General features: G+C 38.5%; 2 protein-coding genes across 4 annotated transcripts; one reads left to right on the top strand and one right to left on the bottom strand.

Moving 5' to 3' along the window:
* The first annotated feature begins 904 nt into the window (after positions 1 to 904).
* Positions 905 to 22,052, top strand: LOC107820686 (TOM1-like protein 3). Of its 3 annotated transcripts, none has more exons than XM_075232955.1 (10): positions 905 to 1,097; positions 1,544 to 1,702; positions 3,475 to 3,553; positions 4,296 to 4,394; positions 4,494 to 4,607; positions 15,452 to 15,597; positions 16,517 to 16,598; positions 17,491 to 17,576; positions 17,652 to 17,843; positions 21,101 to 22,052. In XM_075232955.1, the coding sequence occupies exons 2-10, from the start codon at positions 1,593 to 1,595 to the stop codon at positions 21,762 to 21,764; spliced, it is 1,572 nt and encodes a 523-aa protein (XP_075089056.1). In that variant the 5' UTR covers positions 905 to 1,097; positions 1,544 to 1,592; the 3' UTR covers positions 21,765 to 22,052. The 3 variants fall into 3 exon arrangements, with proteins under 3 accessions (XP_075089056.1, XP_075089057.1, XP_075089058.1); XM_075232956.1 differs by lacking the exon at positions 905 to 1,097 and adding an exon at positions 1,107 to 1,411; XM_075232957.1 differs by lacking the exon at positions 905 to 1,097 and adding an exon at positions 1,110 to 1,433.
* Positions 22,053 to 22,473: 421 nt separating this feature from the next.
* On the bottom strand, positions 22,474 to 24,057 carry LOC107820685 (pentatricopeptide repeat-containing protein At2g36730-like). The gene has a single exon (XM_016647008.2). The coding sequence runs from the start codon at positions 23,942 to 23,944 to the stop codon at positions 22,562 to 22,564; it is 1,383 nt and encodes a 460-aa protein (XP_016502494.2). The 5' UTR covers positions 23,945 to 24,057; the 3' UTR covers positions 22,474 to 22,561.
* Between the last annotated feature and the right edge of the window lie 1,010 nt (positions 24,058 to 25,067).

The following is a 25,067-nucleotide window of genomic DNA, read 5'->3' as shown; positions in this document are numbered from 1 at the left end:
GAGGGCATATATATTGAATACTCTTCCATTACAATTGTCATTGACTTCTAGAGTTGGAGTTCTACAAAAGAATAGTCGTGAAGCTACCTTAATTGACAATTCTTTTCCAAAGAATTTAAGAACTTCTATATTTATTTTCATTTGTACTTCCTCCGTTCACTTTTACTTGTCATGTATATATTTTTATTTGTCACTTTACGCATATCAAGAGAAGATAATTTTTTTTCCTGTTATAACCACAGTATTTATTAATCATTTCAAATCATTTTTTCAAATCCAATAAAATATGCATCAATTAATATGTGTATCATGGTAAATTATACATTTCATTTATTATTTCTTAAGTGTCATGAAAAGTCAAAACGTGTCAAGTAAAAGTGAACGGAGAGAGTATAATTTTTCATGTACTCGGTATCCACAGTCCCACTTTAAAAATAAAATGCTCCTTATCACAAGTGATACTATTATTTCTAGGCTAATAGCCTGTTTGGTCTAAGTTTCAAAAATTAATTTATTTCGATAAGTTTGTGTTTGACTAATTAATTTGAAAAATATTTTTGAGCAACAATTTATGTTTGACCAAATTTTTAAAAAGTACTTTTAAGAGTATTCTCCTCAAAATACTTGTCAAAACAACACTTTTATGGAGAAAATATTTTTTTTTCTTTTCTAAAATTGCTTCTGACCTTTTTTTACTTTTAAAAGCTTGGCAAAATATTTTAACTTAAAAAAATATTTAAAAAAAAAAGAATTTGACTTTTGAAAAAGCTTGGCAAAACAGACAATAAAAAACTCAGAATTTTAGTTAAAAATAAAAAAAATATTTATCGCTCCATCGTAATGTTTTCGTCCTTCAATTCAATTCAATTCAATATAATTGTTTGTTGTGGAGTTTCTTATTTTTTGGAAGTGGTCAATCCTAAGACTACGCGCTTACAAGTTACATTAGCCTATCTAAATTTATCCGAAAACCCTCCCTACTAATTAAACCACCCTCCCTCTCTCTCTCTCTACGTATTATACACGTTTACTTTGCAGACACATATACTTTCTCTCACTAGACTAGATTGTGGGTTTTTATTTGATTTTTCTCAGAGGTAAATTATACCAAGATCTTGACTGCTTCATATCTTATTTGTCTATAAAATTTTGATACCTTTTACTTTGATCTTTCTTTGAGACTGTTTTCTTCATATTTATTGTATAAAGTCATGATCTTGAAATTACTCCTAGTTGGGTTTGCTTCAATTTTGTTCTTCTCTTTTTTGGACCTTCAAGCTTTTATTTGTATTGGATGTTTTTGTTGTGCATTCTAGAAACTAGAGATTTGTTAGGTAGGAAATTGGGAATTCTGATGATCTATTTCCTCTTTGATTTTTGGTGAACTTTGGTATCATTTGTTGAATTGCAGGTTAGTTAAAGTTTGATTCTTGGTGAGGTTCTACTTTGATTTATTTACTGTTTTTGTGTGTTTAAAGGGTGTGTTTATGTTCTTACCTTTGAATTTATCAGTTTTTTAACAATTTTTTTTTTCTTTTTCCAGGGAGATCAAAGGTGGAACAATTTGAAGAAAGGGTGGAAAGTAGAAAAAGATGGCTAATAATGCAGCAGCTTGTGCAGAAAGGGCAACAAGTGATATGCTGATTGGTCCAGACTGGGCTATAAACATTGAGCTTTGTGATATTATCAACATGAATCCTGGGTATTTTATCTTGACCATATTTGTTTAAGTGATTATCTGTCTTGAAACTTGACTGCACAGTATGCACCATGCTTTGCATTTTGTCTCTTTCAGCATCACAAAGTAATAAAGTGTCATCTGCATATAGAATATGTCATTCTGTCAATCTATGTGGAAGTCCTTGAGCCATCAGTAGCTTTTTTCTAACGAGTAAAAATTTCATTTGACAATTTCAAGCTCCAGCCTTGTTAAGCATTCAGCTTAACACTTCCATGACCATGACAAAGAGGTAAGGATGGATAGGGCCTCCTTGTCTTAATCCTCTTTGTGGTTTGAAAAGACCATCACGGTTCCAATTTAACAATTTATTTATGTGATTGTAAGAATTTCTCCTAGAAGATGTATACCAAATTTGAGAACCTTACATGGTATTTGTTGCTGGTGGGAGGTAGCAGGTGCGCGCAAGCTAGGCCGGACATCATAATTATCCAAAACAAAAAAGAACCTTGCATAAAGACGTGATTCTCTCAAGAGTATCCAATCAAAATTAGTGACTGCTACATCAAAAGTGTTCCGAGAATACACAAAAAACGACATTTTCCGCTAATTTGTGCAATGGAGTTTTCCACTCCTAGAAAACGTTCCACTATTAGTAAATCACATTTTTCTGTTGAAACATTCTGGCCTTCCGATGTAAAAACTTTTCTCGAAATGGTTCATCTATTTTCTGTTTTCCTATGTTTAAGAAAATTTTGTCTTGTGCACTAGTGGCTGTGATCTCCTTATTAGGTAACATAGTATATGTCAGCCCTGCCTACTTTTCGGTACTGATATGAGCCTAGCTACCTTTTGTTGTATTCTTATCTTTTGACTGGTGCAATTCTTAATATTTAGTAGCTGGGGTAATTGGATATAAATAGTCTAAGCCTTCTTGCTTGACCAAGTCCAAATTAGTGTTTGGGTTAGGCCATTTGGAGTTTTATAACCTTGGGAGCCCACATAGTGGGGATGACAGAAATCCTACTCAATCTTAATGTTCTGGTGCTTGAGCAAATTTTTTTAATTAGTTTGAGATTTGATGTACAATAGGTGCTGTACTTCTGTCCTTTTATTTTTATTTTTATAAATGTAGTTAGTATTGAGCTCTTGCATAAAAAAAAAGAAGGATTTTGACTAGACATCTGCTATCGAAGGCAAATGTGTTTTGGATCTTCTATATCTTATCCAAAAAAGAAAACACTGTGTAAGAAGGATTTTCCGTCAAACTTAGTCCCACAATGTGATGTCATGGAAGAATTAGTCTTATGTTACGTTCACCACACATTTTGGGTAGGTCGTTTCAAGGACTGGCTGTCATGACTCATGAGTGACCACACTTTCAAAATAGCCTGAAATGTGATCCAGCTTTGCATCCTACTTTAGTCTCTAGAAGAAATCCCAGGGTATGATAGCAGTGAAGTAGGTAAACTGTGTATACTTCTTGTATATGGGCCTTTTGTTTGTGCAAACATTAATGCAGTTTATTTACCTTATCAAAGAAAAAATTGGAGGCAGGCTTTCTGGCTGATAAAGGTTTAAGATGCATTTCTGCTGATTTTTCTTTTGCCTAAATGGTATTTCTACATTGTTTTATGATCTTCTGAACTTGTTTGTTTTCTTGTAAAATTTCAAATTGCCCTAGTCTTTTTTGCCAGGTTGAGCTTTTCTGTAGTTGATCTTGTACCAGCTTACTGCCTTACTCATTAAACTCTTAATTTTTTTGAGAAGGCTTACTGATTAAACTCTAATTGCAGACAAGCAAAGGATGCTCTTAAGATTATCAAGAAACGTTTAGGGAGTAAAAATCCGAAAATACAGCTCCTTACCCTATTTGTAAGTACATCTCACTTGAACTTAATTTTACTAGATTTCTTTTTGTCTAGGATTCCATAGAGTTTATTTGCTGAAATATCTTCCCTCAAAATTCTAATTTGCTGAAATTTTATCCAGAAAATTATTCTCTTGCTTTTCTCATATATGAATTGTTGAGTTTGTCTCCTTATATGGTCTTGGGCAATTTTACCTCATGATTAAAAGTACCAAGATCCATATTTGAGCTAGCTTTTGAGGTTGAATTAGGCCCAAGCTCCATTTCTTATCATGTTTAAAAGTACAAGTCTAAAATTTGAACTTCCCATATCTTATAAGATCCACTTATCCTTAGTTTAACATACAAATTTGACATGTTACTGGTCTCATCTCCTCATTTCTGACATATCGTCTGTGAAACTGGTATAACTGACAAGAGGTGAATATAGTTGTCAAACTTTAACCTGCTAGTGTACTATGCTGAAATATCTCTTATGTGTTTTCAGTACATCTGTAGTGTTGGCATTTTTCATATAGGTCGATAACAATTGCCAATAGAAATTCACTTATCAATGTGTCATGTTTGACTGCTTATGTCTCGAGACAAAGTTAATTTATCAGTAAAAAATTCAGTGGATATTCTGGGAGTACAGTTGTTCATTCTCATCATGGGATTTGCCATTTGAAGTTGCAAAAAAGTTCATAAAAAGAAACTTGAACTGAAGATCATTTACTATCTATTTTATTCTCCGAACTTTTTATTCAGGTTCTTGAGACCTTGAGCAAAAATTGTGGAGAGAATGTGTTTCAGCAAATTGTGGAGCGGGACATTTTAAAGGACATGGTCAAAATTGTGAAGAAGAAGGTAAACAACTTCCTGATATACATGGTTTCCTCAACTTGTTTCACCTCTTTGAGATCTGTACTAACTTCACGATTATTGTTGTTGATGTAAACTCTGCAGCCTGATTTAAATGTGAGGGAGAAGATTTTGATTTTGATAGATTCATGGCAAGAGGCTTTGGGAGGGCCAGGGGGGAAATTTCCCCAGTATTACGCTGCATATAATGAGCTGAAGGTGATTCTTTTGTGTCCATGTTATTATGTTTAAGCATCTATCAATCTTTTTGTTAAAGCTGTTTGCAAATCAGGGGCGGACCCGCAATAGGGTCAAGAGGGTTCAAATGAACCTGCTTCGTCGAAATTTTTTGGTATTATATATAGGTTAAATTCTGTAAATTTGATATAATAATGTTATATTGAATCCTCTTGAGCAAACATGATCTCGTGGACAGATGGTTGCGCAGGTTCAATGTTTGATGCAGGTTAAGGGTTCGAAACTTTGTAACAGCAACTGTTTGCTGTTTTTTCCTTTTGCAGTTTTTGTTCTTGCATATCTTTTGTGCTTTGTCACCGTATGTGCACAAATGCACATGTGTGTTCAGTCATCAATGCGTGAAATCTAACATTATTTTGCTAAAACATGCAAGTGTAGACATTGAATATTTATAATTCCTAGTTCATCTTAAATTATTTTATGCTAAATTAATTATTTATGTTACGTTGAACAAGTTAGTTTACTTTATCAACTCTCTTATTTTATATTAGTTTAATTTAAGTTATAACTCTTTATTTTTTGTTTGTAAATTAACAATTTTGTTCTTTATAAGAAAAAAATCTAATAAATTTCCAAATTGGTTGAATTTTTTTTTTGTTAAAGTTTTACAAGCTGTAAAATTCGTTTAGGTATAATTGCTAAATTAAGTAGATGAATTGTTAACATTTGCAGCTAAAGTAATTTGTCTTTGTTAAACATTTTAAATATCTTTCTCAACTATTTTTGGAAAGAAAAAAAAGGAAAAAAGAATGTCGATCTCAACTTTTTGGATGTTCGTTTTTTGGTAGCATTATGACTCAAAAAAAAAAGGTCGGGCAAATTTTACTTGTCCGTACAGACCTTATTGTTGGTTATAATTATTTTTTATTGAACTCGCGTGCATAAAATTCTGGGTCCGCCACTGATGCAAAGCATTCTAGGTTGATCTTTCCCTTATTGTAGCACCTTGCTGTAGCAAAGTTTCATGTTTTCAGTTTCAGTTGGTAATAATTTCCTAGATATCTTTATCACAAAAAAGAAAAAAATTCCTGGATGAAGCTGAATCAACTCCTCTATATTGATCTGTTAGATAAGAAAGTGGATATGTTTCCCGGTATCAATTCACATTGACCTCTATTCAGATGTCTTTGGAACTGGATAAAACAAAGTGAAAGGAATGGAAAATGAACCAAAGAAAGATAAAGAAAACTGAAAGAAGAGAGTTCCCTTCCTTTTGTCTAGGACCTCTAGGTGCAGAGCAAAGCTAATGGAAGACAATTTTCTCTCTCATCACTATCCTGGTTGAAATAATTAAGTCTGCCTTAGTAGAAAATAGTTTTCCTGATTTCATATTGCTTCCCTCTCTCCATCCAAACCAAACAGCTTAAATGAAAGTTGCTGCAGCCGTGCAGGAAGAGAAGGCAAAACAACTTTCAGTCATCGAAGTACTGTGCAGAATTTCTGTTCATGATAATGCTATTTTCTCACTGATGTCCCTTAGCATTCTCTTAGGTCTGGCTTATTTTGATAGCTTTTGTCATTTTCCTGGTGGTTTCCACTTTCCAGGACTCGCTTTATCTTGCAGGCAATTGCCTGTTTTCCACAAGAGATTGTTCTCCTCCGAGGCTTGAGAGCTTATTCCCTTCTTGTTCACCTTTCCATCCAGAAAATAAAAGAGCCTTCACGGAAAAACTGATGGAACGAGATCTCTCATACAAAAAGACATGAACTAACTACTCGCTCAATGTGCATTGCAATTCTAATGAATGCCTTTGATTTCAACTATAACTATATGTCGGTCTTTTCTTTCGAACACCCCATTCTGCAGCGGAGTATGAACACAAGTAGCGGGACATGACAACGGTTGGGGAGAAGGAAAAGCTATCGGACATCAATCCAATGAATAGACAAAGCGGCTTGGCCGAAGAGGGTGTGTGTGTGTATATATATATATATATATGGGTTTTGCTAACCTACAACATGGTTGTAGTAGGTTGGCATTGTAAACATAATTTAGTTCTCCAAAATGCCCATGTTATTTGCTGCCACCACATTAAATTTAGGGGATTTTTTTTGGTTCCAGAAAAATTCGCCATTTTAACTTTCATCTCTGCAATTTGCATTTCCCACCTCTACAACGTTATGGCGGCAAACAAAGTCAGCAACACCTTTATTTTCCATCATCAACAGGCCATTCTTCTCAATCCAGTATCTTTTTCTCTCACAACTTGACAATAATATAATGGAAGTAATTTTTTACTCTAATGTCTCTTCATTTTAGTAAACAGATTATGGTGTAAAATTTTGTCAGTTTGCTTTTTGATTTGTTTATACCCAACAATTAGTCTATTTGATTTGTCCAATAGAATCCACCATTTATTGTTCCAAAATTGGATGTTACAGATTCAAGATTCATTTTTCTTCAATCATGCACAAGGAGTCTATTAAAATAATACAATTCTTATTTTGTGGTTTTGTCTTTAGTCTTCTTCTGAGTATGTACTGAACCTTGCAAAATCACTTTGCTATTTTGCAAATTGTTCTTCGTTGCTATGGAAAGAGAAGAGGGAGAGGTAAAGGGGCTACTGCGGAGAAAGAGTTCTAGTAAGCTGGGTTTAGTATTTCAAGTTTAGAAGGACATAAAAGCCCCTAAATTTAATGTGGTGGCAGCAAATAATATGGGCATTTTGGAGAACTAAATTATGTGTATAATGCTAACTTACTACAACCATGTTAGCAATATGTGTGTGTACATATTGTATCTTGCTAACCTGCTACATGGCTATAGTAGGTTTGCATTGTACCAACTTTTAGTTTCCATATATTTCCCTGTCCGCAAATTAGCGACACATGAATTAAATGGGTTCTTTGTCTTTTAACTCATCCAACTCTTTCCTCCACCGTACCTGGCGTCTCTCTCGGGCAGAGAGGAAATCCAATTTTGCGTCACTGCAAATTCTTTGCAGTTTTCAACCCATTTTCTTGACTTCAATTTCCACCAACAATTCTTTGCAGATTTCAACATTTTCTTAAATGCCTCCCCCATTTTCTTAACTTCAGTTTCCACTGTAAATTACGTTCTTAAAATGAAAATTTCCAGATTAGCGTTTGCTGAATTTTCATTGCTTCTTTCATTTCTTTTCCCGGAGAATCCAATGAAGAGCAAGAGAAAAACGTGAACAGCAAAGTCGGTTATTAGGAGGGGGGGGGGCAATTAATCTGATTTAGACTAATCAATATGGGTCTAGTTTGTTTTTCAATATATTTATTCTTTGAGTTTGGAATTGTGAAAACTTTAATGGTGATACCTATGGAGAATAGCAACAACTAGCCATGTAAAAAGCTTTAGTTAGTTGAATATGAAAGTATATGAGAGAATTGAAAAGAGAGGAGGAAGAGAGAGGGAAGGAGAATTAGATATAAATTTTGGTAAAAAGACAAAAGAGCTCATATGACACATTGTTAATTTGCTGACAGAGACATATGAAAACTAAAAAGTGGGTACAATGCTACCTACTACAACATGTGTATGTAGGTGCGTAACTTTAAGTAGCTTCAACATTGGCTACAAAATAGGAGATAGATAGAATATAGAATAACGATGTACGAATAAGAACCAACCATAGAACCCCGTTCTATAAGTGGAATGCATTAGCTGTTTGCTCTCAGGTTGGGCAGTCAGGTTGGAGAAGGGCAACGACTCATTCTTAGTTAGAACGGGATTCCGACTCAGCAGCCTTTGAGTTAAATTTTGAGAAGAATTGCTCTTTGGAGAGCTTCGTCTCTGGTAAACTTACCAAGGGCTAAAGTCATAGTAATCCTCTTAGTTAGAATGGGCTGCTTTCCAAACACGCCCCATGACCCCTTGGCCGTGCCCCATGGCGGCCTAGAAAGCCTCACAATGCCTAGCGCCATAGTCGGCCCCGTGGTCTTGGCTGCGCCAAGTGACAAGCGTGCATGCGCCTCTGTCGCCCCACCGATGCCTCTCGCCAGCGCCCAAGGGCTGGCCAATGACAACAGTGTCGCGCGCCCTGACAATGCCGCGCGCAGATCCTGATGCCTTGCCAGCGCCCAGCTGCAGGCCCATTCCAGCAGTGCGCGAGGCACAGACCCTGATGCCAAGCACCAGCGCCCAGCCTCAGGCCAACACAGCAAGTGTCGCGCGCGCCCACAGCAACGCGCGCGCAGACCCTGACCCGCAAGACAAAGTTGCTGCCATCGGACTTAGTTCTATATTGTAATAAACTAAGTCCTTTTCATTGTAATCATTGGCTAGTTTACATCATTTTCATTGAGTGTGCTTTTACAGCTTTATTAGGACTAGTCATGTAATGTTGGTTTATTTTTCTTAAGCATTATTAGGGGGGATCAAGCAATCAAACATTTTCAGCAATCAATTTTCTGTACTGGTGTCTCTCCCCCTCGACACCGCATCTTTTGTAATCAGCATTTCATTCATCAATAAAATCATCATCATTCAAAACCCAATTCTCTCTCAGCTTCCGCAATTGCTCGTGACATTGGTTTTCCCGCACGACACTGACAATCTAGTCTAGCGTGCGGATGGGACCTCATTGGCGGACAACAACCGCACTGACATCGGTTGCTTAGCCTTACGTTGCCCTTCCAAAGAACATCAGGAAGGCGTTGCGTAACAGTTGGTATCAGAGCCTAGACTCGACATCGGACGAGGGAACACATTTGCCATCATCACCATTTCTGACCATGGTGAATCATGGGGAGCGTCTAGCATCCCTAGAAGAGACGGTTGACCGATTACGACCTATCGTGGATACGATGCCTGATCAAAACAACAACCTAGTGCAAAGGTTGGACGACCTGGACCGCCGAATGCGGCAGGCAGAAAATGACATTGCAAACATCAGTCGTGACTCTGACGATGACCGACAAACGGCAGCCATCGAAACTGCCAATATTCATGGCAAATTTGAGGACCTCCAAAAGGAGCGTGCCGACGATTTAGCCCATCGGCAACAAGAGGCAGACAGACTAACTGCCATGCAACAAACCATAGACGACTTGACAGGCAAGCTCAATGTTGTCAATGCTGCCCTACAGAGCCTACTTTGAGGAGGCGACAACCACATAAGGGTGCAGCAAACCTCACCCCCATTCCACAAAAGCTTAAAATACCGGAGCCAAAGCCATACGACGGATCTCGGGACGCTAAAGAAGTGGAAAATTTCATCTTCGACATCGAACAATACTTCGATGCCGTGGGCCATTTGGAAGAATCCAAAAAGGTAGCGACTGCTGCCATGTATCTTTAGGGCGATGCCAAACTTTGGTGGCAGGTCAAATACGAAGCCATCAAGGCCGGTGAAGATACTCTCCAGACCTGGGATGAATTGAAGGTAGCCATACGCCTGCAGTTCTTCCCCGAAAATGTGGAATACAATGCAAGGAGAAAGCTACGGGAACTTCGCCACACCAAATCAGTGCGGGAGTACGTGCGCGAATACTCCGCACTCATGCTAAACATACGCGACATGGGGGACAAAGACAAACTCTTCGCATTCATAGAAGGTTTGAAACCTCATGCCCGTATGGAACTACAGAGACAACGGGTAGACACCCTGCCCAAGGCCATTCAAGCTGCAAAATGTCTTGGCGATTATCATTTGGGAACTCAGAACGACATGCCCCAGCTGTCTGTCCGAGGGGGATTCAACGGGAACCATCCCAGCAATGGTGGCCCAAGCAAAAGTGGGGGAGATCGGAGTGCATCCAAAACTAAGACTCCTCCCTCCGGCAGCAATAGTGCTGCATCCATCAACAACAATCAGGGGAGAAAGCCTCCCTCAGAATGCCGTCATTGCGGCGGGGCACATTGGAATAATGAATGCCCAAACATAAAGGTCAAATGCTCATCAGACTGTCGAGGATGAGTCAGACGCATCAGACACATCAGAAGAAGACCAGGTAGGCGCCTTCAATGCAATTGTTGGCTCTATCCCGCATGCCTTAGCATGTCCTCCTAAGAAAATCTCAGTCCCAATCACCAAGAAAGGGAAGGAAAAGATGAACGAGAGACCTCTTAAACAAGCGAGGACCCTAATGTTCGTCGAATTGAAAGTGAACGGCAAGCCCCTTCACGCATTGATAGACACGGGTGCCACCCACAACTACTTGTCGTCAACTCAAGTAGAGCGCCTGAGTCTTGTTGTGCAAAAGAGCAAAGGCCGCGTCAAGGCTATCAACTCACCACCCCAGACATTGGGTGGAACAGCTACAAATGTCCCAGTGAAACTTGGCCCATACAAAGGAAGCATCGACCTCGCATCGCAATCATAGATGACTTCGACATCATAGTGGGTTTGGAGTTCATGAGGCAAACCAACACCATACCGGTACCATATGGCAACATGCTCCTGATGATGGGAGGAAATGGGGCCAAGCCCTGCACCATACCATGCTTTCCCATAAAGATGGCCGCTGAAAACATCTCGGCCATGCAGTTGGAGAAGGTCGTCAACAGACATGAACCCCTGGTTCCGGCTACCCTTCGCAACAACAATCAGCCATCATGTCATCGGCCTCAAGAGACTGGTGACGCTCCTCAGCGTGCGAATCAGCTATGCCACAAGGACAAGTCGGATCACTCATCACAGAAAGGACCCTCACAGCCATTACATGTCCCTCAGAGACCATGGGAAAGTGTTTCCCTCAGATTCATCACGGGATTGCCCCAAGTCGGTAATCTTGCATCCATCATGGTTGTCATAGATCAGTTTTCAAACTATGCAACCTTCATAGCAGCCCCGCAAAACGCATCAGCAGAAGATACAGCTCGACTCTTCTTCTCGCACATTGTCAAACATTGGGGCCTGCCTAAAGACATTGTTAGTAGGCGCGACTCACGCTTCACTAGCAACTTTTGGGCCCGTCTCTTCAGGTGCTTTGGGTCAACAGTGAGTCACAACTCAGACATCCATCCACCATCGGATGGCCAAACAGACCGGTTCGATGACATGCTGGAGAATATCTCCGCAACTTTGTAACCGGATCACAGAAGCATTGGGTGAAGCTCTTGGATGCTGCTCAACTGTGTTTCAATTTTCAAAAGAGCCATCATACAAACAAAAGCCCTTTTGAAATTGTTACCGGAAAGCAACCGCTTCTCCCGCAAACGGTGAATGCATCAACCATGCCGAAATCTCCTCGAGCTGCCAACTTCTCGAGCGAATGGGAGCGCAACATGGGGATAGTGCGGAGCTATCTCGTCAAAGCCCAAGAGCGGGCAAAAAGATTCACCGAACAAAATCTTTGCTTTGCCCAACATCAAACAGGGGACAAAGTAATGCTATGCATCCCAAAGCGGTACTTGTTTGCAGAGAGGACCCATGACCCTCGCCTGCAACAAAAATACATCGGGCCCCTGCCCATTGACAAACGCATTGGGAAGTCCACATACCAGGTGAAAACTCCATCCTGGTGGAAGATCCATCCAGTCTTCCATGTTAGCCGCATGAAATCATTGCGTCGCGACAACAACAAGCTCACAGAACAGAGGGGCGCAAACCTCCCATCCAACAACCACCAGAAGCATCATCATCATCATCATCATAAGGCTCCGAGGACGGCGCCAACTCAGGTGGGGGAGAATGTCATGGGCTGCTTTCCAGACACACCCCATGACCCCTTGGCCGCGCCCCATGGCGGCCTAGAAAGCCTCACAATGCCTAGCGCCATGGTCGGCCCCGTGGTCTTGGCTGCGCCAAGTGACAAGCGCGCATGCGCCTCTGTCGCCCCACCGATGCCTCTCGCCAGCGCCCAAGGGCTGGCCAATGACAACAGCGCCGCGCGCCCTGACAATGTCGCGCGCGCAGATCCTGATGCCTCGCCAGCGCCCAGCTGCAGGCCCATTCCAGCAGCGCCTCGCGCACAGACCCTAATGCCAAGCACCAGCGCCCAAGCTTAGGCCAACACAGCAAGTGTCGCGCGCAGACCCCGACCCGCAAGACAGTTGCTGCCATCGGACTTAGTTCTACATTGTAATAAACTAAGTCCTTTTCATTGTAATCATTGGCTAGTTTACATCATTTTCAGTGAGTGTGCTTTTACAGCTTTATTAGGACTAGTCATGTAATGTTGGTTTATTTTTTTAAGCATTATTAGGGGGATCAAGCAATCAAACATTTTCAGCAATCAATTTTCTGTACTGGTGTCTCTCCCCCTCGACACCGCATTTTTTGTAATCAGCATTTCATTCATCAATAAAATCATCATCATTCAAAACCCAATTCTCTCTCAGCTTCCGCAATTGCTCGTGACATTGGTTTTCCCGCACGGCACTGACAATCTAGTCTAGCGTGCGGAGGGGACCTCATTGGCGGACAACAACCGCACTGACATCGGTTGCTTAGCCTTACGTTGCCCTTCCAAAGAACATCAGGAAGGCGTTGCGTAACAGTATGTAGGTGCGTAACTTTAAGTAGCTTCAGCATTGGCTACAAAATAGGAGAGAGATAGAATATAGAATAACGATGTACGAATAAGAACCAACCATAGAACCCTGTTCTATAAGTGGAATGCATTAGTTGTTTGCTCTCAGGTTGGGCAGTCAGGTTGGAGAAGGGCAATGACTCATTCTTAGTTAGAACGGGATTCCGACTCAGCAGCCTTTGAGTTAAATTTTGAGAAGAATTGCTCTTTGGAGAGCTTCGTCTCTGGTAAACTTACCAAGGGCTAAAGTCATAGTAATCCTCCTATTCAACTACTTCGACCATTCTGAGCACCTCATATCATTTTTGGGGCATCAGAAGATTCGATCATAAAATTGCATGACTAAAAATCGTAAGCTGTTTGGTTTTAGAATTTCAAAGTCTAATTTCCCTATAAATGTAGGTGTTACTAGCTCAGCTCAAGAGTTTTGAGTGGTATAGACTTTCTCGGATGATTATATTTTTCCACTTTGCTACTAAACTATATAATAGCAATTTTTTTTGATAACTGTGGTGTCCGGGCCAGCTTACGACACCTTGACTAATTCTACGGGATACCTGCTAACTCCTACCAGCAACATGTACCTGGTCACTCTATCCACCAAGGCTTCGACTTATGGGAAGAAATTACGTCGTGTTTTTTGTCTCTGCTGGGATTAGAACCTGAGACCTCATGGTTATAATTGCAAAATTATGCTGATGAACATTAATGTTTATAGTCCTTATGACATGTTAGTGATAATCAGTTTACTTAGGAAATCAATATCCGGATGCTGCCTTTTTCTTTTAGTTTTTTCAAACTTTCCTACATATACTAGTCGCACTTGCATATTACAGTTTTATACGTTAGTTTTTTTTTTTTCCGATTTGTTTTAGAGAATGTTATGACAACAGAAGTGCTTTTATATTTGAACGTGTTATTACAATTACACTTTTAATGTAAAGGTGCTTTTACATGGCTTTCAGAATGGCCATCTTGGTGGCTTGAGATATTATTATGAGGGCCCATTCGCTTCTTTCTCTCTTTATTTCCCCTTTTTATTTCTTTTGGGTTTTCGTTAATAGGAGTTTAGTGCACAGTAAAAGGAAGTAACACTAACACTTTGCCATAAAGCATGTCGCATGTTTTGCCAGCAAATTGGAGCAAAATGCTCTATTAAGATTAAACATTGACAGATTCGATGGTGAAATAAAGAAAAAACAACCATAGTTTGATTAAACCATCGGTGCAGCAAATATCGGAATGTGAAAGAAAGAGCCCAAGTTGAAGAATGTCCATGTTTCCCGAGAGGATTAAGTAGACAAGCAACACAGAAGAGAAGCTGCAAACAGTATCTTTATTTCTAATGCGCAAAGGAGTGGCTGCAATTATGCAGGAGATCTCCGAATTCACCACACCAAAGCCCCGATTTAGTTAACCTTTCTCAAGTAAAATTTAGAGTCCATCCTCCATATCGAACACTCATTCCTATCTGTATATAGAAAGATATCAAAACTTTAGTTAGAAAGACCGCTAAACCTAAAGCCGTGGCACTAAATACAACACAGGAATTTCCAAAAAACTTTGGTTTCCTATGTAATAAACTATGAAATCACTTGGCATCACCATTGTCTCACTATATTATTTGTAACTTTTGACATGGTTTTGTAATCGGAGAGTTCATCATCTACATGTTACCTTTATCTTCAGTTTTTTATGTTTTCATAATTACCTCAAGTTTTTACCTGAACTAACGGTTTTCCTTGTTTGGGTTTCTTTTAGTGCTCCTTCTGTATTTGATAGTTATACATCTTTTTATTCTTTTATTTATATACTTTTTGCTCTTTTTTTTTTGTACAATTTGGATGGCTGCTCTGTTTTCATGCAAAGTAATTCCGCATACGATCTTAGGGTAGCACCGACTTTGTTTCATAATTGACAATTCTCTTTCTAAATAAGTTTTCTGGTAAGTTCCTTTTTTTTTTGAGAATGATCTTTCTGGTAAGTTTCTTTTCCTAAATAAGTTGATTGTTCATGTCCTTTCAACTTCTTTAATGAAGCACATGGTAGATTGGAAAAGCGGACACCATTTTGTATCCATTCTGTTCGAATTAATCATGTGGTTTGCTCACTGAACTAGCGTCCTTACTCTCCCTATAACTTCCTTCTTGTTGTCACAGTTGCTCTGTTATTTTGCATTTGTTTCTTTTAAGACCCTTTTCCCCTCCAATATGGAAATTAGTGGACCTAGTGGTATTAGTTTACTATATATCACTTACAACCTACATCTTTTTTAGTTTTACTATATATCAATTTGATGGATTACCCGTCATATATTCATTCAAATCTTCATGTATTTGCTTTTAATATGAACTTTGCAGGCATATGGTGTAGAGTTTCCACCTCGAGAGGAAAATAGTGTACCTTTATTTACACCACCACAAACCCAGCCAATAGTCCACATGCCTTCAGCTTATGAGGAGGCTGCAGTTGAGGCCTCTCTTGAATCAGATCCTTCTGGACTCAGGTATTGCATAACTTGTTCTTTTCCCTTTAGCATGGCTTCCTGCTCAAAATTTTTAGATTTTTATTTACGGACATCTCACTTATTTTAAGGACACAATTAAGTTTTATATGGATGTTGTTAATATGGAAACATCTCCGCTTTCAGTAAGTGCTCCACTGTTGTTTATGGACACCTATGTTTTAAAGGTCAATAAGTGCTCCTTTAGTAGCCTCAAGTTAACTATCTAGAAATGAAAATCTGAGGCAGTACTTTTTGGTAGTTCAGCATTCATTGGTACCTTGTTCAAGTGTAAGATGAAGTTTTTGATTAAAAAATGCATTGTTTTTTGCTGTTACATTAAGTTGACGAGCTTGCAGTCTGTCCCATTCATACATGTATTCAAACTGGAAGAATGTAGTGAACCATAAATCTCAGGTGAAATAGAGCAACTTTTATCAAAACTCAGTTTCGATATTGCCATTCATTTGGGAAACGTTTTATGATTGGTATAAATACTCCGAATTTTGGCGGGGGTGGTACTATATGAGGAAAGCCCTGAATTCAGCTATACTGTACTGCATCTTTCTTTTGAATGAGTTATCATTGGCATCTAGGCTGCTTGTGACCTCTGGAGCTATATCCTTTTTTCATGGAGTATGTACTCTTAGTGTTGTGGATTTTTTATCTGGCTTTCAAACTTTATTGCAACTTTCTCCAATGCTTTCTGTCCCTTGTCTATGCTGTTTAATGAGGCATAATGTACAAAAGAAGAAAAGCCCTGGGAAGTCCTCATGTTGCATCCTCCTTTTTCAATGAACACAAACCTTTTTTTTAAGCTTCCCAACCACTTTTACCTTATCAAAAAAAAAAAAAAATGAAGAAGAAGAAGAAAGTACTGGTAATTTCAAGTAAGTGACATTTATGGTATCCCGTCTTTCAGTGTTTCGGAGATTCAAACTGCTGAGGGACTAGCAGATGTTCTAGCGGAGATGCTTGGTGCATTGGATCCAAAAAATCCTCAGGTCAGAACTAGTTTTAACTCTCTTGTTTCTCAGGTTCATAGTGTTTACTTGTCCTCACTCGCTACTAAAGTTGAAAACTGGAAGGGTCGTATTTTCAAATGAGTTTCTTTTCTTGGATTGTCTTTGGTGACTGTATTCGATTAAGTTGACAATTTCAGGACTACACCTTTTAGAATGCTCCCTTTCACCCCTTCACTATTTGAAAAGAGAAGCTTAGATAAAAAGATTAACCCCCCCCCCCCCCCCAAAAAAAAAAAAAAAAAAAGAAGAAAGAAATATAAAAGAAAAGTAAATAGAGAAAAAGAATGAAATTGTACCTTCAGAAATCCTTTAATGTAAAGTATCTGGCATTTTTTTTTTTGAAAACTTTTTGATGGGGGCAGACAAAATGGTTAATGCAGTGAATTAGGTTAAACGGCAAGTTTAGATTGAAACATTGAACGCAGAAATTCAGTAGAAGCTTCGAACATTTTTTGGTGAAGACAAATATGCTAAGGTAGTTTTGGGCATGAAATTGGGAAGAATTAGGAATCTCTAATTTTAATGTTGTTTGGGATATTTAAATTTCTGTGCCTATTATAGGTATCTTGTAGGTTAATCTTGTAGGTTAAATCCATATGGTTATATAATATATAGGCATCCTGTTCTTCTACCTTTCTCGGCCTTTTAGCTAAGATCAACTGTAGTCTTGTTCTTCCTTTCAGTAGGCCTAAATACTAAGAGTTCCCTGTTTATATTTCATTTTTTGATAAGTGATCTTATGTTCCATCATTGAGTGCTAAAATCCATATAGGTTGATCACCATTGTATATCCAATTTACGTTGGGCAGTACTTGTAAAATCCAGATGAATTATTGTTTATGCTCTAATTTATTGCTTGACATCTTTACAGGCCGTAAAGGAGGAGGTGATCGTCGATCTTGTCGAACAGTGTCGTTCTTACCAAAAGCGTGTTATGATTCTTGTGAACAACACAGTGTAAGAACCTGTAGGTTTTGTGGTTTTATTTCATTCCTGATCGCCCCTTGACATTGTTCACCTTTCCAAATTTAGAGACGAGGATCTGCTGTGTAAAGGATTGGCACTCAATGATGATTTGCAGCGAGTTCTTCGTAGACATGATGATATTGCCAATGGAACCTCAACAATTACAGTACAGCCCAGAGAAACTCCTGTTGCACCCCTCATGAATGTGAATCATGAGGATGATGAGTCAGAAGATGATTTCTCTCATTTAGCACGAAGGTAATGCTTGGTCATTTTGCTGCTTTACTGTTCCTTCTCCCGTTTTCCTTGTCCATACCAGTAGTATTAGTGTTAGTCTTGCATTTTCTTATTTTTTTTTATTTCTATTACTACCTGCTGTTTCTTTCGCTTCGGTTTTCTTGTTATCTTGTTGGTGTTACTGTCTATCGGTAACAACCTCTCTACCTTCTCAAGGTAGGGGTAAGGTCTGCGTACCCACTACCCTTTCCATATCCAACTTTTGGGATTACACTGGGTTTGTTGTTGCTGTACTATTCCTTCTCCCCCACCCGCACAGTAATTGTCTTCAGTTTTATAATTATGGGTTTGCCGGGTATTTTCTGTTCTTACTGCAAATATTGCCACTTTAGAGTACGTGATGTAGTAAAAGCATTTTGATTAGATCTTTAGATGGTCATTGATATGAGAATATAAATCAACTGCCTCTATTCTCCATCAAGGAGAAGTTGGATTTCATTTTCTGGGAAGAACTTTATGTCAAATGATTCCTAGAGATCATTTTTGCTTTAGTTCTCCTAGCTGGTTAGCACACTTAAACATTTATAGCCTGTTTGGCCAAGCTTTTTTTTGGGGCTAAAAATGCTTTTTTTGGCCAAAAGCACTTTTGACCAAAAATTGAGGTGTTTGGCCAAGCTTTTGGAAGGAAAAAAAGTGCTTTTGAGGAGAAGCAGAAGCAGTTTTTGAGAAGCAGAAAAAAGTAGCTTCTCTCCGAAAGCACTTTTGAGAAAAATACACTTAGAAGCAGTTTTCAAAAGCTTGGCCAAACACTAATTACTGCTCAAAAGTGCTTTTTAAATTAATTAGCCAAACACAAACTGCTTCTCACCAAAAGCATTTTTTTAAAAAGTACTTTTGAGAAAAGCACTTCTCAAAATAAGCTGATTTTAGAAGCTTGGCCAAACAGGCTATTAGTCTGTTTGGCAGGCATCCGAGGTAACCTACTTTTAGATTTATTATAGGTTATCAAAAAAAGATTTATTATAAAGCAGCAGTGGATAGTTAATTCCATATTTGCTATTTAAAAGAGACCAGAATTGTGATACTGTTTCAAACTTGGGGTTTCACCAAACTATTACCTTCTCCTTTTGGTATACATTGAAAATAATCGATTTTAGCCAGTTGCTGTTATGTGTACTTTTCATATAACCCTATGTGAAAAAGTCAATAAACTTCAGAGGTTGAAGGTAAGGCGTGTTTGGCTGACTAAGCTCTTCATTTCTAAGGGGATTTTAGTTAGATTATAGAGCAATCAAAGAATATGAGACCACATCAAAATTTTGGTAGCAATAGTGAGAAGAAAAACTGTAGAGCTGATCATAACTAATTTTGGTTGAGGTTTAGTTGATTGATTTTTGGTGAGCAGAAAAAACGTAGTCCTTCTAATATTATTTGTTTTGTCTTTCAGTATAAATTGATATTAACAGTGCTACAGGGATTTGTCTGTGTAATGTCAAAGGTTTTTGCTTTTACCACTATGTAAAAGATTTCTTTGTGTAACATCAAAACTTTTCGCTTTTTCCAATAGTGTAATTTTTGCATTATAGCATTTCTTTCTTGTTATGATTCGTTTGCTTGATTGCGAGTCTCTGCATAATGATGAATGGATATCCAATAGGTGAATGTAGCTTAGTACAAGATCACTTTCTTCAACAATTTAAGGCACTTCCTTAGGAGTTGGGAGTGATTTGTTGGGCTTAAGTACATTGTTCCAAAACTTTCCCAAGTCCTCCTTAAACTCTTCTTGGAACTCTTCCTATCTTGGCCTTGCAGTTTCCGTGAGTTTCCAGCACATAGTGGTGCAATTTCCTTTTCTCAGTTTTCTTTTTTTTTTCCTTCTGAAAAAGTGCGAAACTCCAGCATTTTATCCATTCACTGTGAGTTCCACACAGTTGGGACTTGTTATTGAGATTCTGTTTAGTACAGAAGAATGGCTTAGAAACAAACAAGTGCATCAGAGCTTAGTGTCAAATGCCACCATGTTATCCTGGTTAAGTGTCCAAGACTGTATGCCTTGCTGGTTGGATCTGAATCTGCTCTATAGTTATCTAATCTCTTTCTTTTTCCTACCTCCCCTACAAAGGGATTCCCTAGGATTTTGATTACAGTTGGAGTTACTATGGAATTTTGCTAAGTACAGAATAATGGTTTAAAGCAAACTAGTGTTGCAGAGCCATTGGAGTTGTGGCTCTAAATCCTGCATTTCTCATGTGCATGAGTTGGATCGCTGGGGAAACCAGCTTCTCTATTCTTCTTTAGAATTTTCTGAAATCATATTTTTGTACCAATATGTACTTGACCTAATTTATATTACAATAAGCCATCAGCACTTGAAAGATTTTGACACTTAGAATCCAAAAACATTATATGGGTGAGTGATACAATAAGCCGGAACTGCATTTCATCAGTGTACTCAAAGTTTAGAACATGCATAGTTGTTAATTCACAAAAGAGCCGAAGAAGTTTTTGCTCCACATCAAGTAAGCTTCTGATTCTTGGTTTTCCACCAGCATAAACATTTGCTGTTGCTTAATAGGAAATTGGGAGATAAAGAAGAGGAAACGATGAGTTTCATTTCCTGTTTATGGTTTTTAATGGAATAATGGGCTGATGATTATATTACCATTTGAAGTTCCAGGGGCAAAGGCCTTGTGGGGGAAAGTTTGGGATACAAGAGTTTGTCGTACCTATTTCTTGAATCTTTAATTTCTTTTCTCGACCTAGATTTCCTACTTCTGCATCTGGTGGTGTGATGATAACTTCATAATGTTGTCAAATTCTGAGTACTGGTAGAATGTTTCCTGGGTTCTCAAGGGCAAGAGCTTGGCAGATTGATATTGGTCTGTCATGCTTAAAAGACGTGCAGTCTAGTTTTGGTGTAAATCCACTTTATTCATCTGTGTGCTGTCATGTGCACAATTCTATTTCTAGACTAAGAATCCTCATTGAGTGAGAATTTTTGTGCACCGAGTATGAAATTGTACTTCCCTTAGTATATATAATTGACAATGATTTGGACATCCATTAAAATTGGTACGATAAAGAGAAGATACAAGTGCCAATTATTTTTATATCCATCATAGATATAGGTTTGTGCTTTAATTTACTCAAGGATTTCAAAAAGCGCAGAAACATTTGGTTGTGTTTTGTCAAATCTCTACTGGTATCCTCTTGGTGGTGTTGTCCCTGGCTTTGCTCGTCCTTTTCTTGATGTGTTTTTACCATCACTCGTGTTACAGATCTTCAAAGGATCCATCGCAGGCACAGGGGCGGAAGACTGTTGATGTAAAGAGTGAACCTATGCGAATTACCCCTACTCTTCCTCCCCCACCTTCATCAAGGAGACCAGTTTCTACTGATGCGGGAATGGTTGATTATCTCAGTGGTGAAAGGTTTGAATCTGAAAGATCTTTTGGAACAGCAGGATCCTCACCTATTGCTGTCTCAACTAATTCAAACAATGTGAGCTCCATCCCGCGATCAAGTCCCAAGCCTTCTTCATCCGCACCCCCTTCGGATGATTTGCTAAACCCAACAGCTGATGATGATTTCGTGAACCCCACTGCATCCTTGTTTACTGGAAAAAGCAACAATGGCGAATCTGATACAAAAGCCAAATCTGCTGATCACTTGCCTCCAGCACCTTGGGATGCTCCTCCTCCTACCACACTCCCTCCACCACCAGCCAGATATAATCAGAGACAGCAGTACTTTGAGAAAAATGTTTTTGGTGGTGGATCGAGTTCTTATGATAGCGTAGTTGGACAAACAAAGAATCTCTCCATTAACTCTTCGTCGCAATCCAAACAAGAGAAACCTGAGGACGCACTGTTCAAAGATCTTGTTGATTTTGCAAAAGCCAAGTCTTCGTCATCGTCAAACCAATCCAATAGATCATTTTAAGTGATTGTAATGGATATGAATAATTTGTGGTGGTATATATCAGCTTTTACATCTTGTAGACAATAAATATTAAACAGAACTGGGTTCATGGATTACTGGAGCTGCTCCCCCTGCTTTGTTTTAGTTGTGAACCTTGGGCTTTCAGCTCCAAGGTGAGTGAGTGTAGCCGACATGAGATTTACAGATTGGTTATTATGTATTCTTTTCTTCCTTTTCAATTGGTTTGTAATCATAACAATACTTGGGTTCTACTATGTCTCAATTAGTAGGGATGATCGTCTACGACTATATGAGTTCTGTTTACATGATTATATCTTCTGCAGGTGGGCTGAGTGATTCTGCCTCCAAGAAGAAAATCCAAAGGTTCAACACCTCTCTCATATTTCAGTTTGATAGCATCAAACAATACATTAGAGGATGTAATGGTGGTTGCTTAAGAATATCAAAATCCATTTATTTTTGCATCAACTGAAACAGAGGAAAATATGACATCTTCCAATGGACACAATCAGATAATTCTCATTGACAGCATCCTTGGATGTGAAGGCTTAGGCAGGGAAGTCAAACGTATCAACCTTCTGAGTGTACTGTGGTCAATAACCCTTCTGGTTCATCAGAGAGGGATTGCCATAGCGACGCCACCTTGTTCAAGAGATACTTTACAACATCCTGCATGTTGAAGAATTAGTCATTGATTGGACCAGTCATCTTGTTTTTAACTATGTTGATGTGAACTGTGTTTGTTTAGGAACAAGAAAACTTCCTCATTAGCAACTTGAGAATAATCTCCATAGAATCTAGAAGATTGACGCGCAACTTTCTCCAGCCACCTTCTTAAGTCGTCTGACCCTCATACCTCTTCTCAATTTTGCTGCTTTCTCCCATAATCCAACTTCAGCATACTTGTTTGCTACCATAACTAAATTCCCACTCCTTTTAGGCTCCAATGCAAGCAACCTCCTTCTGACCTTCTCTCCAACTCCAGTATTGTCATTAATATCATGAATGTGGCACGAACTCAGTAATGTCCTCCATATAACTGCATCAGCCTCAACAGGCATGTCCGCGATGAATTTGTACGCTTCTTCAAGACGACCAACACGACTCAAGATATCTACCATGGCACCATAATGTGCCATCATAGGTTTGATCCTATGGACACTTTCCATCTCTCGAAACAAACGTTGCCCCTCTTCTACCATACCAACATGACTACAAGCGCAAAGCACACCTAGAAAGGTCACATAGTTAGGCTTCATAGAGCAATCCTTCATTTTCCTAAAGAGTTCCATGGCCTCTACTGCAAATCCATGCCGTGCTAATCCAAGAATCATCGCACTCCATGTCCACACATTTCTTTCACCAATCCTATCAAAGATCAAACGAGCATAATCTACTGCTCCACATTTAGCATACATATCAACAAGGGAAGTTCCCAATTGACAATTCACAAACATCCCTTGCTCAATCACTTGACAGTGTATCCATTTACCTAAACTCAAGTCACCCAACTCAGCACAAGCAGAGAGCAAAACAACCATAGTTGTCTCATCCGGTTGGAACTGACATTCTCTCATCTCACGAAAAATCTCAACCGCTTCGTAAAACCAACAACTTTCTACAAAAGCCGAAATCGTAGAATTCCAAGAAATAACAGTTCTCAGCGACATAACAACAAACACCTTATATGCATCCACAATCTTCTTGCAAGATCCATAAAAATGAACCAAAGTGTTCTGAACATAAACGTTGTTACAAAAACCGATCTTGATTGCTTCAGCATGAATCTGTTTCCCTTCTTTCAGACCCAAAAAGGACGAACAAGCTTTGAATAGAAAAGGGTATGTGAATTCATCTGAAGCAGCTCCACACCGCCGCATTTCGACAAAAACACGAATGGCTTCACTATGTGAACAGTTGTTGCACGTGGCATAATTTCTAATGAGGATATTCCACCACACATTAGATGAGTTGTGGGATTGTTTGATGACAAGACCCACGTAAGTAGCTGAGTTTATAGGGGTATGAGATGCAAAAAAGTTGACGATTTTAAGGATGATAGAAGTTTGTTGACAGAGTCCGGAGATTATGATGTGAGTATGGATTTGGAAGAGGTGTTTAAGAGAAGAACAAGAGTTGAGAAGAGCCAAGAGTTGTTGGGTTTTGGAGGTGAAGCTCATGCCACAGCACTTTTTAGCAGCGTGACATTTCCCCCCTTCGTTTTCTAGTGTCAACTTATATATGGGAAAAGGGTTAAATTTACCTTTTACTTTAGAAATTGATCCATATTTAATATTCATTTAACAAAAATGACCCTATAATTAAGCTATGTAGCAGACTAGCAGTGATGACTATACCCTTCATATCACATCAATTGTGTACTATAAAACATTGTTCATTCATTAGACATGAAGAAAATTATTAAAGTAGCAAATGATGTTAACACAATAAATGTCTAGCTTTTAGGTTTGCATATCCATAAGTGTGTCATTAAGCTAGTCCAACCAAAATATGGTTCTTTTGGACTTAAAAAACGAAAATATATGGAAAAAAAAATTTAGTGACCAAAATATATATAGCGTTTTTTTGAAAGATGCTATACATTAACGGTCGTTTGGCCAGTTAAGTATAGCGTCTTTTAAAAGACGCTATATTTGAATTAAAAATAGCGGGAAACTATAGCGTCTTTTGTTAAGACGTTATATATATAACGTCTTAACAAAAGACGCTATATATATATATAATAAAAAACGGTCTCCATCTTCCCCAAAATAAAACTCCAGAAATCGACCCCCCCCTCCACCCCAAAATTAAAAAACCAGTGGTCACCCCCCCCCCCCCCAAATTAAAAAAACCAGCGCCCCCCCCCCCCTCCCCCTTTTAATCCAAAAAAGCTTGAGAGGAGCCCACCCATCTCACAAAAAGTAAAGATTCTCTATTCCACGTGCTAGCTAAGGTGTTATCTCGGACATTGTTGCTTGTTTCGGCTCCAAATCACAAAATCTTCGACTTTCTAAAAATCTTAAATCGAGGTATTCCGACTTAGTTTTTGTTAAAACTTGTATAAAAAATTCATATTAGTTGTTTTGTATGTGCTCTATGTTATTTTGTGATTGTTTTGCGATTTAACTAATTTATTATTTTTTGTCCGGACTATAGTATTAGTGTGCTAAAAAAATTCGTAAAATAGAGAAATTGTTGTTAGTTGTTAAAAAAATATTAAGTAGTTACTTTTTACTGTGGTATATGTAATTTCGTGATTAAATTGATTTGTTATTTTTATCCGATTTAGATTATTAATTT

The sequence above is a fragment of the Nicotiana tabacum genome, chromosome 16 (assembly GCF_000715075.1).
Source record: "Nicotiana tabacum cultivar K326 chromosome 16, ASM71507v2, whole genome shotgun sequence".
Taxonomy (NCBI): domain Eukaryota; kingdom Viridiplantae; phylum Streptophyta; class Magnoliopsida; order Solanales; family Solanaceae; genus Nicotiana; species Nicotiana tabacum.
Note: the sequence above shows the minus strand (reverse complement) of the source record. Positions and strands in the feature narration are given on the sequence as shown.